Genomic DNA, 16496 nt, shown 5'->3' on the forward strand with positions numbered 1-16496 from the left:
CATGAGAATTGGAAACAGTGAGCATACTGCAACAGCACTAGATGATGCAAATTGTGTTGCATTTATTTAAAGTTTATTTGTTTTTAAATGTGTATTGTTGCTGTTATTAAGATTATTATATTTAAGATTGTAAGGCGCTTAGAACTATTTTAGGATTTGCGCCCTATAAATACCCTAATTATTATTATTAAACGAGACCCCACTGACAGTATAGTCACAGAGCGAGAACATGTATTAGACTGCTATGTGACTTGAGAGCTAATAATCTTAGCAAACTCTTACACTCTTCTCTCTTTATGCCTCAAACAGGGAAGACGCGTGGAAGTTAAGCCCTGCCAATTTTGTGAAAGACATCGCCCGACACAGTGCACAGCGGGATGTTCTCATTGCCGTGGGAGAGTACGATCCACCAGAATTCCGCCGTCAGAATGGGGAGCTGGAAAAAGTGAGTCTTCATTTTGATTGTACATTGGAACCCCCTTTTTAGACCTAGCAAAATCGCAGAAACTCGTGTCTTAAAAATTAGGGAGCGTTATAAAAAGGTCAAATTTATAGTGGTTCAGGGAGCAGAAATCTGAAAATTGGTCTTGAAATTGGGGGGGGGGGGGGGGGGGGTGTCTTAAATTTGGGGGTCTTAAAAGGGTATATGCTTTTTATTTTGGGTAATTTTCATGATTTTAGATAATGCCTTTTAAGTCCTTCAAATGTTTGTGACATTTGTTATGAATAAAATTTACTCTCATGATTTCTGTTGTTGACGATCAAGTTTACTAATTATAGAATGGCATTTCTTCTTCTTCTTCTTCTTCTTCTTCTCCTTCGTTCATGGGCTTAGACTCCCACGTTCACTCATGTTTTTAGCACGAGTGGATTTTTATGTGTGAACGTTTTTACCCCGCCATTTAGGCAGCCATACGCCGATTTCGGGGGAGGCATGCTGGGTATTTTTGTGTTTCTATAACCCACCGAACTCTGACATGGATTACAGGATCTTTTCCGTGCGCACTTGGTCTTGTGCTTGCGTGTACACACGAAGGGGGTTAAGTCACTAGCAGGTCTGCACATATAAGTTGACCTGGGGGATCGGAATAATCTCCACTCTTAACCCACCAGGCGGCAGCGACCGGGATTTGAACTCACGACCTCCTGATTGGGAGGCCGATGTCTTACCACCACGCCCGTCATAGAATGGCATTAAATTGTCCCATAATAAATGGCAGAATTGTAAGTCTTTGTTAACCGTTTGTGGGTTGGTCACGTTATTCTGAAAATATTATAAATATGGTGTGGTGTGATTTTGTTGCAGAGTTTGCGTGACAGTGGAGTCAGAGCTCGTTACATGGACATCCCTGACGCAGACCATTTTAATATGGTGGAAAAGTTGTGCCAACCATCATATTCACTAACAAAGGTGAGTACGTAACTGTATATAATATACATGATCAACTGATGTTTTGAAAACTTTTGATCAATTTGCAGGAGTTTTGTGGCTTTCTTATTTAAAGTTGACTTATAAATGCATGGTTCAAGGGAAGTGAACAAATTATGCAAAGAAATCTGAAAAGGAGTTTATTGGGTGTGGCTGTGTCAGAGTTGCGCCCCTTCAAAACAGTGAGGCAAACAAGCGTTGCTACTTATCAGTAGAGGAAAGCAATCGTGATAAGGCAGTGACAACTTAGCTTCATTGAGCATGTTTGTTTTCGTTGGAGGCTATCTTTTACCTTTATGAAATTCATCCGCTGGGTCTTGACAGAAAGGCCATACAAAAAAGAAAACTTGTGTTGTAACCTATAAATATGATTATGACAAGACATACAAACCATGCAACACAAATATCCCCCATCATGCTGAAGGGGGATAATCAATAAAAACGCAAGACTTGTGATCAGTCAAGTTCATATTTACTAGACTGATAAGACGACATAGATAACAGTTTGGCATGAAATGGGCACGGATTGGCGGAAGATATAAGCATGGTTAGGGGGGTAACTGCTTTATCGTGAAATTCAACCCCTCCAAAAACGCCCCAGGTTAGCTGGCAACAACGGGTTTCAGATCCCCTGCAAACCTTCATTTACACAGCATGGTTGGGGTGTGAATACCATTACCATGTGCTTACTTTACGGCACCCATGCTGCTGTTTTGCGGGGCTTTGCTACCAGCTTCAGATCTTCTGGAGGGAGCAGGATCCAGAACCGGGATATCCCGTGGTTACGCTTGCCACATCCCGTGGTTACGCTTGCCACATCCCGTGGTTACGCTTGCCACATCCCGTGGTTACGCTTGCCACATCCCGTGGTTACGCTTGCCACATCCCGTGGTTACGCTTGCCACATCCCATGGTTACGCTTGCCACATCCCGTGGTTACGCTTGCCACATCCCGTGGTTACGCTTGCCACATCCCGTGGTTACGCTTGCCACATCCCGTGGTTACGCTTGCCACATCCCGTGGTTACGCTTGCCACATCCCGTGGTTACGCTTGCCACATCCCGTGGTTACGCTTGCCACATCCCGTGGTTACGCTTGCCACATCCCGTGGTTCGCTTGGGCTCACACTGTGGACCCTGCCTAAGTCCGGTAACAATTCCAGAAAAAACAACAGAATGCAGTGTCCCCCTTTACCATGCTTATCTCCCGCCACTAACAGCTATGCAGTAGATGTTCCGCCAATCCGTATATAAATATGATTAAATTACATATTCTTACTCCGAATCACATAAAGCATTGACGTAGTCTGAGATGCTAAGGTCTGAAAAGGCTACCCGTCTTAAACATTTTTAAAGGGAAGCAACCCCACCACAAAAAGTGAAAAGGTAGCCATGGTAATGACCACAGACCAGGGGAGTTACCTCCCATTGGTGTGTACTACGTCACTACCGCTCCTCAACACGTGGTTAAGATCAAACAACTTTTTCAGCTCTGAGGAGAAGGTCGTGGATTTTTGGCGTTCTCGTGGCTTTTCCGTTTGGTGTTTGCTTGACACCCACCGGCCACATACCCGTCTTACTTTCCTTCTGCGTCGTAGTTGGTGAGCTCGTTCCTTGTTGTTCCTTATTTTGACAGGAATTTTGGTTGTAGTTGCTGACATTTTGTCCATTTTTTGGACTTGTAAATTTTTCAGTAACTTCTTGTTTGGCTGCCATTTTTGTTGGTCAGCATGGCTGACAGCGATAAAAAAAAGGTGGCAAGGCTGATGTCAAGGGCAGGATTAAACCTAAATCTTCCTCTTCATCTACCAAACCGCCTGTACTGGTTGTTGTTTCGGGCGAGGCACGTAATACCGTTTTGTCCGTACCTATTTCTGCCCCCAATGACCATGGTGTTGGGGGGCAGCCAAACACTTCTTTGTCTTCTGTGTCTTCTTGCTCTCCCTCTGTGTCGGCACCGGAGCAAGGTGCTCTCGTGTCGACACTGCTTAGTTCTTTAGTTCCAGAAATTCGCAGCATGGTGAAGGAAGAACTGCAGCGGTCCAAGCTGCTGGCCAGCGTTGTTTTCCCCCCAGCAGTGGGTGACGCTCGCTCTTTGGTGTCTTTGACGGTGCCTTCGGCGACGATTTAATTTCCAGGGAGGATTTCCTGGCTGCTTAGTCTTCTGTCTCCGCGGGGGGCACGGCCGGTAAGTCGAACTGGTCCACCACCCCTCGTGAGGCTACCGGACGCTCCCTTTTGGGAAACAGTTCCTTGGTGCAGGACCACAACCCGCAAACTTCTGTTCTGACTCACCCAATTCACACTGCGTGCACGGGCGTTTCAGAGCAAGGGCGGCATCCGTTTTCGGCAGCTGCGTTTCCGGTTTTTACCGGAAGCATAGGTCCTCCCGCTCAAGCACACGTAGAGGTCTTGACTGGGGTGGACCGAGGACTGGCCTACGGGCGTTCGGGCTTCCGGCCCCAGTCCACGCAACCTTCGCTTCCGCATTGTGCGGCTTCGTCTGTTGCTTTTCCGGCTCTGTCCGGATACACTGTTTCTCTTACTGATGCTTCCTCTCGGATGGTGGCGAGTGAGGAACCGCGGCTGGCCTATGGGCATTCAGGCTTTCAGCCTCAGCCGGGGCAGTCGTCACTCCCCTACTGCCTATTCAGTTCCGGTGGCTCCGGATGTTCCCCCCTCTTACTCTTACCCTCCTGCTAGTCAGGGGATGAGTCAGGACGGGTTCCGGTTGGACGGGTTTCCGGTGTCCGGTCATCCAGTTCATCAGCCTGCCACCAGCAACTGTGACTTCGGTCCGTGTCCGTCGCTTGACTATTCTGATGCACAGTCTGTAGCCAGCGAGCAGACACGTTCTGGATTTCCGTCGAGGCTCAGGGCTGCCCTTGAAGCTGCGGCAGAGGTTACTTCCAGATATTTCCCGGAGGGTGCATCGGCTTCGGCGGCTTCCGCTTTGGTCGCTCCATCGGCGATGTCGGACTTCCGTTCCGCGAAGGAGGAGGATTCCTACTTCCGGTTCGAGGAGTCACCTTCGGTGGCCTACCACCTTTCTCAGGTTTTGGCTAGACCATCTCCTGCCGGAAGTGGTATCCCCAGTGTTCCTGTTCCGCTACTCATTCCTCACGGTTCAGTTCCGGAACAGGCTCAGCCTTGGCTGGCTTCGGCTGCACAGGCTTCGACTTTTGTTCCTTCTTGTCACAAGAAGTTCACCTTGCCGAAGCCTGGCGGGAACTTGTTGGCTTCCTTTGCTCTTCCGCGTACACCTTTACCGGTGACACAGGAACTGCTTCCTCTGCTTGCTAAGCAGTTTAAGAAGGACTCGGGCGTTGTGTTGCCAGACCACACCCTCGTCGCTTCAGAGGAAATTGGTCGTCAGCTTTTGGAACTTGCTCAATCTCGGAGACGATCATCAGAGCTCTCTCTCGTTCTCTCACTGAGTCACTGGATCCTCTCACACTTATTGCAGATCAGGACGCTGATGACATCTCCACTCTTTTGTCAGCCCTTGCCAGGGTAAATGAAGAGCATACAGTCATGTGTCGGTGGGACTTGTTCCTCTCGCATTCTCAGTTCACTGAGCAGGCTACGAGAGACACTTGAGAGCTTCGCCCGTGGTAGAGGGATCTCTTTTCGGACATCTGGTGTTTGATGCCAGAAGAAAGGAGATCCAGTCGAACAGAGATCAGCAGTTATCCAACTTCTCTCTACAAGGGTTGAAGCAGAGCAAGCCTCCTCAACAGAAACAGGCCCAGGTCTCTGGCCATGCTAAGCCGGCAAGCACGAGGCAGGCTCGGTCTGTTTCTCGGGGTTCGAGGAAAAGATCAGCGTCGGGCAGGGGGAGGGGCAGCTCTAGCAGCAAGCCTCACCCCCAATGAAGTGCTCCCGATCTCACCCCCCCTCCGCCCTCTACTTTGGTGATGGCGGGGGGCCCCTCCCGGGCACTTTCTCATTGGATGGTCTCTGTACACAGCCAAAGGATTGTGGGCGTGGTGAGGTCGGGCTTCCGCCTGCCTTGGCAGGAAGGGAAGGCACCTCTGTCCAGGCGTCCGCCAGTCTTCAAGCCCCCCTCCTCGCAGGAGGCAAGGTCCGTTCTTCAGGCGGAAATTGCCTCCCTGCTGTAGAAGGGCGCGGTGGAGAGGGTCTTAGACCACAGCTCCCTCGGGTTCTACGGGCGGCTTTTCGCCGTGCCCAAGGCCTCAGGAGCGTGGCGTCCCGTCCTGGATCTATCGCATCTCAATACTTTCTTGAGAGCGATACGATTCAAGATGGAGACGCCAACCTCGGTCAGAGATTCCCTCCGCCCAGGAGACTGGGTAACCTTGATCGATCTGACAGATGCATATTTTCACATTCTTATGCATCCGGCTGACCGGAAGTGGCTTCGTTTCCGGTGGGGCGATCACTGTGTTCCGTTTGAGGTACTCTGTGCTCCAGGCTGCCACCAGCTAAAAATAACCGGCAGTACCACTCTCCTCCCGCTATTTACCCTTTCCTTCCTCCAACCCCTTCCGCCCACAGTGGCGCCTGAAATATATATAGGGCCAGACCTGCACTCTTCTTTGTCTGCAGCTAGTAGCGTGCGTGGCCCTCCAGCTCTCTGTTATGCTGTGTTGATAAGGATGCCGCGAGCAGAGAGATAGCAGTCGTTCTGAGTGTGTGGTGGCCACAGAGATATAGAATATCTCTGTGGTGGTACATGGTGGCCCTTGCCTATTTCGGAACTGATGTTTTTAGTGTGTTTAGTTGTATTTATTGCAATGCATGCCACAATTCACAAGACAGAAGAAAGGATACATGAGAGAATTAGAAAAAGTGTGTTCCCCCCCCCCCCCAAGTATATAATTATGCGACTCTTTGCACTCTGAAAAAAAATGTGCATGCTGCATTTAATGAAACACCTTGAAACAACGCAGTAAACAAAACATCCTAAATGTGCCACAATAAAAGAACACAAAATAATGAAAGATAAAGACAAAGGTAATCCCCAAGTACATAATACATATATACAACACTTTACGAAATATATACAAACAGTAGAGTATATACAGTCGTATATTTACATACATATTATGCCAAGGACTACTAGTAGAAGTCATTGATGGTGCGCATGTAAAATTTGTTTTGCGTTTATATAAGTATATAATTCAAAATAGTGTAGATAATGTCAGTAACATATAAGAAAGAAAACTGTTCATGTTACAGTGTTAGCTGCATGTGAATAAAACAAAAAAGCTTACCTCACGGCCCTCCTATACAAGTCTCACAAACTTGTATATAATATACCACAGGAGAAAAAAAAACGTAGCTCGCGCGCGCTCACCCAAATCCGCGCGAAGTGCCACATGATATTATACCCCGACAACACATAGGCGGATAATACATGTATGTCAATAGTATGAAACAAAACATGCCACAATTTTCAAGACAGAAGAAAGGGTAAATGAGAGAATTAGAAAAAGTGTTTGCTCCTCAAGTATATAATTATGCCACTCTTTACACTCTGAAAAACATGTGCATGTTGCATTTAAAGAAACAGGAACGGCACAGTATGTAAGACGGCAGAAGACAACACAGTAAACAAAACATCCTAAATGTGCCACAAAAAAAGAACACTAATTAATGTCGTATTTAAAAACATATTATAGGCATGCGTATGGTGCGCATGTGAAATTTGTTTTGCGTTTATATAATTCAAAATAGTGCAATTAATGCCTGTAATATAAAAGAAAGAAAAAACGGTCTTTCAATACATGTTCATGCAAATTGTTAGCTGCATGTGAAGAAAACAAAAAGCCTACCTGACCCTGCAACTGTTGGTCAGTAATCCAATGGCAGCACACAAGTCGATTTGAAAGTTTTTCAACACAGTTTTTCACTCGTATTTGTTCGGCAAACGTTCTACACACACTACAGTCAGCTACTTCCACTTTGGAGTTGTATTGTGTCCACATCACTTTTGTTTTTTCAATGTTACTATGCATTGCTTTTGATAATCCTTGAGGTGGAATGTTAGGGTTTTTTTGTTGGCTGAGACGAACAGCGCATGTTGCACACAATGTACTTGAGAAAGTGGTGCCATTAGCTTCTTCAGAAACTTGAATACCGTGAAACTGAAACAACCCTGATGCATAGTTTTTGCAATGCCTAATGGTATGATGTTTGTCCTTCGCTGCCTTTGATCTTCTGCCACAAATTCTGCACATAGCATTTAGCCTAAATATGTGGAGATCTTCTGTATGTTGCACTGCCGCCATTCTTAACTGAGACACCTTAAATCAATAAATAGAGTGACTACAAATTGAAAGAAATTGATAACAATAAACAATCAAAACCATATACACTGATACAGACAGGCAAGAACATAAGCACAATTACAGTCACAGCATTAAGTCAGGAACAAACACGTCACAAAAAAAAAGGGGGGGGGGGACGCAAAACAAGCAATACAAAAAACAGAACAGATGAAATGCACTAGAATCGAGTGCCTGTTCCAAACGGTGCATGCACTGATTAGGCGCGTGGATTAACGAAACAAAACTGCTCTAATCTCAAACACAAAAACAGCCACAAAAACTTATTCTCACTCTATGACACAGTTTAGACTAAGTACTTACTGACGGCAACATCAGAAACACAGTCGGTCGTTGGTATAAACATTGAGCGTGGTTACAAAATGGTATACAATGCGCACGTTTTGATACAACAAAGAACGACCTGCCGGTAGATTCGATAGCAGTATTACTTCAAAATCAAACAAACCGAATCCTCACTGGAACTCTAGTTTGCACATACACAAAGCCTGAATATCCGAGTAACAATATACACAAGATGACGGTAATCCATCGTTCAAGTCACGCAAACCAGTCCATTTCATACCAAGAAACACGTATTTTATCACACTGGCCCACAGGCTGTGCACTTCCAGAGTACAATGAACAAGGGCTTTGTGAGGCGCGCTCAGGCTGGCATTTTCCCGCGAAACTAAAGAGGTCACCGCCAGCGCTATTTATGGCCTGCTTGCTCCAAGCTGCCTGGCCGCTTAGATAGCATAATCGCTGCAGCAGTGAAATAGTGTGCGATCAGATCTACCAGTTCCGCGCCCTCCCCTTCGGGCCATGGTTGTGAGACAGTTTTGCGCACTGGTGAGGTCGCAGGGTATTCGACTGCGTGTGTATCTGGACGATTGGCTCATTCTGAACCAAAGCCAGAAGCCAACATATTCGGCTTTTCGATCAACCGATCAAAGTCGGAGCTGATTCCGTCTCGGACATTCACCTACTTGGGGATGTCCTTCGACACGGTTTCTTGGACTGTCCAACCCTTCGAAAGGCGGGTGGACAAGCTTCAAGCTCTCATTCGCTCCACTTTGCCTCCTGCGGGCTTCCCTCCAGACGCTAGCCTCCATCTTGGGGCAGATGGAGTCCATGGCTCTCTTGGTTCCCCTGGGCAGTGTTCACAAACGGCCATTTCAGTTTGCTCTGAAACCGTACGTGGACTCTCCTTGTGTGGACTGGAACGCCCTTGTCCCTCTCCAGGGATGGTTTCAGTCCGCGACCCTTCCGTGGTTAGACACGGATTGGGTCTGCAGGGGTGTGCTGATCGCCTTGCCTCCTCCAGACACGGACCTCTTCACAGATGCGTCCTTGCTGGGGTGGGGGGCTCACACGGACCGGCATACAGCGTCGGGTCTGTGGTCGGCAGAGCAGAGCCTGTGGCACATCAACTTGCTGGAGTTAGAGGCTGTGGCTCTGGCCGAGTTTCGGCCCTCCCTTCAGGCCAAACATGTTCGTTTTTTTACAGACAACACGACAGTGGCAGCTTATCTGAACAAGCAGGGAGGGTCTCGGTCCCCGTCGCTCTCGAGCAGGACCTGCGAGATCCTGGTTTGGTGCTGGCAACACCAGATCACTCTCACAGCCAGGTACCTGCCAGGGAGCTTGAACACTCTGGCGGATGCGCTCAGTCGCTCCGACAGACTGCTTCAATCGGAGTGGACCATCACTCACGGGGCGCTGCTTCACCTTTGGGCCCTGGTCCAGAAGCCTCTGGTGGACCTCTTTGCCACCAGATTTTCAAAGAGGCTTCCAATCTTCGTCTTGCCCTTTCCGGATCCGGAGGCTTGGCAGACGAATGCATTGGACATTCCCTGGACGGGGCTGGAGGCTTACGCCTTTCCTCCCTTCCAGTTACTCGGCCGTGTAATCAGGAAGGCGGATCTGGAGGGGCCATCACTGCTGCTGGTCGCCCCCCTTTGGCCCTCTCAGGCGTGGTTTTCGGACCTACTGAGACTCGCTCACGGCCCTCCCATTCCTCTCCACCTCGTGAGAGGGGAACTGGTGCAGCCTCGAACCGGCGTTCCACACGAAGAGCCCCAGGTGCTGAAACTTCACAAGTGGAGGTTGTACGGTCCTCGCTGAGGCGTTCTGGAGCGTCAGAACAGACACTTGACTTGGTGCAACGCTCTCACAGAGCGTCCACTTCGTCGGTGTATGCATCACACTGGAACCTGGTGCCATGTCCATGGTTTGAACGCGTTGGCTCCACGCTCTATGCATGTAGCAAACCATCTGTCTTACCTGTCCTCTCAAGGAGCTTCAGCTTTTTCTCTGAGGGTCAGGAGATCTGCCATCTCCGCGACCTTACGACAGATAGGACGTTCCATTGATATCAGGGCGTCATTTCTTGAGTCATTAAGGGCGCGGCCCTTAAGGAGGTTAGGTCTCGCATTCCCATGCCTAAATGGGACCTCTTCCTGGTTCTAGAATGTCTGCGTTCAGCAGATTTCGAACCTTTGCGAGATTCTAGTCTTCCCAATTTGACGCGCAAAACTTGACTAAATGTAAAAAAGACGCTCAATGTCTTACAAACCATTTTTACCGACACATTGTGTAGCACTACAAAGACAATGACATGACAGTGTTAGTGTGGGTAAAAACGAGTCGGAACTACATGATGCACTTTATTCAGGAATGAGGATACATTGTTCGTCATAACAGTAAGCACCAGCACTGTCGAGTAAATGGCTGCAGGTATGCCTTATAAATCACATGAGCTTATATTAAAGTGCTTGTCGATCGAAGTATCCTACTCCTTAGTCTGACTGTAGTATTACTGTAATTTTAATGCCTGAAATGAGGCTAAGGTGTTGGATATACTCTGATCGACCAGCACTTTGATACACGCTCCTATTAGGTCTCTTGCAATTACGACAGCGAATCCGAACACAGCTGTGATCTGCGTGTTTTCTGCAGTGTCTAAGCGAATGTCCTTGGGACTAGTTCTTGTTATCAAATTCGCCAGACAACTTTTCTAACCCAGAAGGGTGTCTCATGCAGACAAGCTTTTCACAGTGTATTCACTAATAATGACATCTGTATCTGATTTTTTTCTGTTGTAGTATCAGATCTCACCTTCTCGAGTTGTCAGCTTAAATGGAGCTTGTCAGGTGTAAATCCGTATGCAGAAGTGGGTGGGTGTGCAAGAACTCATGTTTACTTTTTTCTAGATTAGGCCTAAAAAAAAAATAGGTGTGGTTACGGTAACCCGACCTACCCTATTTTTAGGGGCCGACCCTATAACTTTTTATTACATTTGTCAAAACAAAAAAACAAAAACAAAAACCGAGTGCAGAAAACGCAATGAAAGGGAAAGCGCTCGAGTCGCACACTTATTTCCCTGTCAAGTAGGTTAAATTTGTACACATTAGAAAAAAAAGTGATTGCCTACCTTTTTACCCTATTTTTTTTTTCTATGTTACCTTAACCACACCTATTTTTTTTTGGCCTTAGACTATGAATCGAACTTCAAAATAGAATAGAATAGATAAGCTCGCTTGTTCAGTGTCAACTTCTCTTTAGCTTTGTCATGTACGTACTTGCTTCAAAAACTAAGCGTGCAGCATTTCGTCAGTCTACAGACGCATTGGTTACAGAATATTTCCGATTATCGTGCGCGCACGTAGGCATGAACGGACGCACGCACGTACGATCAATTGAATGCCTTTATCCCTCACTTAAAAATGGAGCCTTCTTTACCCTCTCCCTCTGGTCGCTTGCGTAACTTCTCATGGATGCACGGCGCGCGTGCGTGTGTGTGTATGTGTGTGTGTGTGTGTGTGTGCGTTGAATACGAACGACAACAATTCTGTTCATTTTCATGTCAGCTGCAGAAGGACAGTCTCAGAGCATAGCTTTGGATACACGCGGCAATATGTTCTGAGGAAAGCATTCAAAAATAGATAGCATTACATTTATGTCCGAGTACGACCGAACACTATTGCCACAAGTACTAAACTAGTATGAATTACATTGATCTCTGTCTATCTGTTTGTCTGTCTGCCTCTCTTTCTCTCTCTCTCTCTCTCTCTTTTTTTGTCTCTGCTTCTCTCTAGCTCTCTAAGGACAGGTTGTAAGAAAAGGCATAGCCTTAAACCACTTTCCTTGTAAAAAAAAAAAAAAAGTGCCATCAGCATCATCGTTATCATCGTCATCATCTGTCTCTGTCTCTGTCTCTGTCTCTCTCTCTTTTCTTGTATGAAACTCCTTCTGGGAGCGTATGCAAGACGGTGCGACTGCTTGTTGTACGACAAGCGCCCCGAAGTTTGATAGCTCTCGGTCCGACAACTGGTGCCTTTAATTATATCCAGATGTAGCAGTCCATCAATTAGGTCTAACCTTTTTTTTTTACATGCAAAAACTCAACATTATGCTTTTCTTTCTCTTTCAGGAATGCCTGAGGTTGATGAAATTACCAAACAAGTAATCTTGTTGAAGAGTCTTCAGCTATCCCATCTTTACTTCCTCCGCTTACATACTCAAGAAAATAAATTTTCCCATTGTTTGCTATATAAGGCAGATCGAAGAAGCCTAAATGCTGGAATAAAAGCTCCAATTAAAAACTAGGAACTGTTGATATAAAATATTATTTCTTGAATATATAAATGCAGAAAGAAGTAATGAAACACACACACACGGAAAATATAAGCCTTCTTACTTTCCTCATTTTGATCATTCTTAGCGTTCATCTCTGTAAACGGAGCTTGCTGAAAATGAGTTTCCACGGAAATCGAATTCAAAATGTGCCTTATTTGCTCTGCTTTAACATGCATTCCTGATGTACCTGATTCTGATTGTTTAGAGTTTTTGTGATTTTCAAATATAAAATTGCTCTGCCCTTACTTTGACTGCTTCAGTTTAATGACAACCTTGTTGACTTTTTTATGAAATGCTTTCAATTGTTTTACTGCTTGTGTTCACGTTTTTGTTTCTACTTCTTTTCAATTCTTTGCAGAATTTGTGCGATAAAACTAAAATATACTAGCGTGTTACTTCAAGGTGACCAAAGTACAAGCTTTTGTCACCAAGGTCATTCTACAGGGTGTTTTGAGGCATTGAGAATTTAATTCTTACTCAAATGTACAGCATTTTTAAAGCTCCAGATATCATTTATGAGATCCCAGATCCCAGACTTCATACAGTTACAAGACTGCATCATATTTAAAAACATTAAAAAAATCACTATATGCATTTAATTACAAAATTGTGTTTGTATCTTATTATCAAAATGTTGTTGTTGTTGTTGTTGTTGTTGTTGTTGTTTGTTTTAACAATTTCAGGATTTCATGCCTGGTCTTGCTTTCCGATTTATCATAATCATTGCTGTGCTTCTGCACAAAAGTAGCTTTTATGGTCGCAACAACAAGACGAAAGTATATGTCGCTCAATGAAGATACCTGGGAGTGATATTAGCCTAACAATCAGTTTGTGCAACACACTGGAGAAAAATGCAATATATTATTTTAACACCATGCCCAGCAAGAGATTTTTCCGTGAATTATCGGATTTGCATTTTCAAAGCTTGTTGTTTTTGGTTTGATTTTACAACTTTAGAATCTCAATTTAGATCATGTTCTAGATTAGATCAAGGTCTGATTTGTCTTTTATGGCATTATCAAAGCAACATTCACCAGTATAAGATCATGAGATGTTGTTCAAAGACAAATATTACAAATGGAGGTGCAGGATGTCACGAAGAATCAAAATATTAATTTTTTTACTTACTCATTCATTTTTTTAATAACATATATATGAACAGTTATGGCTTTGAAAGTGAGGGGAGAGTACCAATGCCAAATTCATGATTTGTTTACTGAACTTTGTACAAAGTAAAATAATGACTGCTGCATGTGTTTCAGACCAATCTATTTTCTTTGATAAATTTTCCATTTTATGAGGTATTTTTCCGCCCGAACATTGTCATTGCGACAGGGACCGCTCACGAGTGATAATATTATGCAAGGTCAGTCGAGACAAAGCATTATTTTCCATTTGTTCATAAATTTGACACTACATTCTACTTGTTTGATTTGATTTATGAAGTCTTATATTGCGCACGTATCTCCAGACTCGGACTCAAGGCGCAGGGATCTATTTATGCCGTGTGAGATGGAATTTTTTACACAATACATCACGCATTCACATCGACCAGCAGATCGCAGCCATTTCGGCGCATATCCTACTTTTCACGGCCTATTATTCCAAGTCACACGGGTATTTTGGTGGACATTTTTTTTATCTATGCCTATACAATTTTGCCAGGAAAGACCCTTTTGTCAATCGTGGGATCTTTAACGTGCACACCCCAATGTAGTGTACACGAAGGGACCTCGGTTTTTCGTCTCATCCGAAAGACTTGTAATCATTTTGTACAGACTGGGTGGACATCTTTTTGTGTAATTGACTTATGTGGATGAGACATGCACAGACGTTTTATGTGTTAGTACATTGGCAAAGAAGAATAATACCAGTTCATTTTTTAAGAGAAAGGAGCGCTTACATTTCATTTTCTAGTCATCACGTTTTTCCCCCAGACATTTGCATTTTAGTTAAATCTTAATTCTCTTACGGGAAAAGCTTGGCAAAACTTCTTAGCAACTATTTGAAGGAACTGATATATTAAATCCTACTGTCTTATCTCTCGAGATCCAAACCTTGGAATCGTCTTACTCAAAGTCAGGGGCGGACCTAGTTGTGGATAAGGGGGGGGTTCCAAATTGGACCAGGGGTCCAGGGGCCGCTGAGGCCCCGGTGGGGTCCATGGGCAAAGCCCTGGTGGGGGGTCTGGGGGGCAAAGCCCCCCAGATGCTGAAGGCCGGGAATTTTATTTTTTTAGGTCAATCGGAGGCCTCTCGTGGAAGATAACAAGGTAAAAAAAAAAAACGGATGGGGGATGGGGGGGGGGTTCCGGGCACCCAGGAACCCCCCCCCCTAGGTCCGCCCCTGACTCAAAGTAGACAATTAGGGAGTCATGTATCATGGGAAATCTATATTTAACTTATGGTATGGGAGTTATTGTCTTTGGATAAATGGATACATATCTCCTTTTTTAGATGCTCTGTGTAATTTTACATTCCATCATAAATCATTTGGCAGCAATAGTGTGTTCTCAAATTGCCTTTACAGAAATACTATTTCTAGAAACATTTTATTTTTTTCACAATCAACCGACAAGGGGAACAAAACGCTTGGAACAAAAGTCTCAGTTTCTGTTGGAAGTCTGTTATCATGCTCGTGTGTTAGGATAATGATAATGTGTTGTTTTGTATGTTTTTATTTTTATCTGCATTAGGCTACATTTATTGAATGGAATAATAAACAGACAAACAAGGTATATGAAAGAATAACAGGGACATCTGTAACAAAGTAACGGGTTTATGGGGGAACCAGCAATTAATACAATATAATTATGTGCAAAGTTCAAGGCATTTATTACTTGTGAACACATCAAGCATTATGTAGGCGGATTTTTTACCAATGAAAACTGAACTGTTGTTGCCTACCCCAGTACTCTTACGTCTTCCAACAAAATTATCAAAAGCTAAACTTTACCTCTGAATTTTTTTTGAGCAGCATAAAGGCATAGTGTGTGCATAATAACCATACAGGGTTATTTTTTAGGTGGCGGTATTGTGTGTGCTTCTTATTAGTAAAACAAATGAAAAAAAAGAAGCAAATATGTTACACTTGTTGCTGTTGTCTTTCAGGCATAATAGCTTTGCTTGTGACGGGCGCTGTGGCGTGGTGGTAAGACGTCGGCCTCCAAAGCGGAAGGTCGAGGGTTCGAATCCCGGCCGCGGCCGCCTGGTGGGTTAAGTGTGGAGATTTTTCTGATCTCCCAGGTCAACTTATGTGCAGACCTGCTAGTGGCTTATCCCCCTTCGTGTGTATACGCAAGCACAAGACCAAGTGCGCACGAAAAAGATCCTGTAATCCATGTCAGAGTTCGGTGGGTTATAAAAACACGAAAATACCCAGCATGCTTCCTCCGAAAGCGGCGTATGGCTGCCTAAATGGCGGGGTAAAAACGGTCATACACGTAAAATTCCACTCGTGCAAAAACACGAGTGTACGTGGGAGTTTCAGCCCACGAACGCAGAAGAAGAAGAAGCTTTGCTTGTAAATTCTTTAATGATATACGATAGCGACACATGCACAGCCTGGCGGTGACCTTACGAATAATTTTCAACTGCTGGTATGTTGAAGTCACCAAGACAAAATTCGTTCTCGAAATTCTTCGTCGATTTCCCAGGGGACATGCAGAAGACTTAGTGACAGAACTTGTTCGTGACGCCATTATTCACGGTATGACGTCTTTTCGAACTTTGTTTGGCTTTTGACGTCAGAGATTTCACTTCGAAAGTGAGGGTCAGAAATAGGCATCTTGTCTTTTGTTTAAAAAAAAAATCGACATCGTTTGTCTTTAAGATGTCAAACCTCACCGGAGATAGATAAACAACATAATAAAAAGCAACACTTTTACAGAGCTCTGATGATTATATTTGTTGTTGCATCTCGGATGCATGATTGTATTTGCTTTTGCATCGCGGATGATTGTATTTGTTTGTGCATGTTAGCAGTGTGATATATTGTACAGCGTATATTCAGAAAGGCCATGCCGATTGTCATTTTTATATTTAGTCAAGTTTTGACTAAATATTTTAACATCGAGGGGGAATCGAAACGAGGGTCGTGGTGTATGTGCGTGTGTGCGTGTGTGTGTCTGTGTGTGT

At 44.8% G+C, this 16496-nt stretch overlaps 1 protein-coding gene across 1 annotated transcript in view; it reads left to right on the plus strand.

The window, feature by feature from the left end:
- Positions 1–14517, plus strand: part of LOC138948848 (kynurenine formamidase-like) — a 41303-nt gene extending 26786 nt beyond the window's left edge. The window contains exons 10-12 of the mRNA XM_070320472.1: positions 310–445; positions 1307–1411; positions 12155–14517. Coding sequence (XP_070176573.1) covers positions 310–445; positions 1307–1411; positions 12155–12190 — 277 coding nt within the window. The 3' untranslated portion in view covers positions 12191–14517. The remainder of the gene's footprint in view (positions 1–309; positions 446–1306; positions 1412–12154) is intronic.
- The last annotated feature ends 1979 nt before the right edge of the window (positions 14518–16496 follow it).

Source organism: Littorina saxatilis, linkage group LG15 (genome assembly GCF_037325665.1).
Source record: "Littorina saxatilis isolate snail1 linkage group LG15, US_GU_Lsax_2.0, whole genome shotgun sequence".
In the NCBI taxonomy this organism is placed as follows: domain Eukaryota; kingdom Metazoa; phylum Mollusca; class Gastropoda; order Littorinimorpha; family Littorinidae; genus Littorina; species Littorina saxatilis.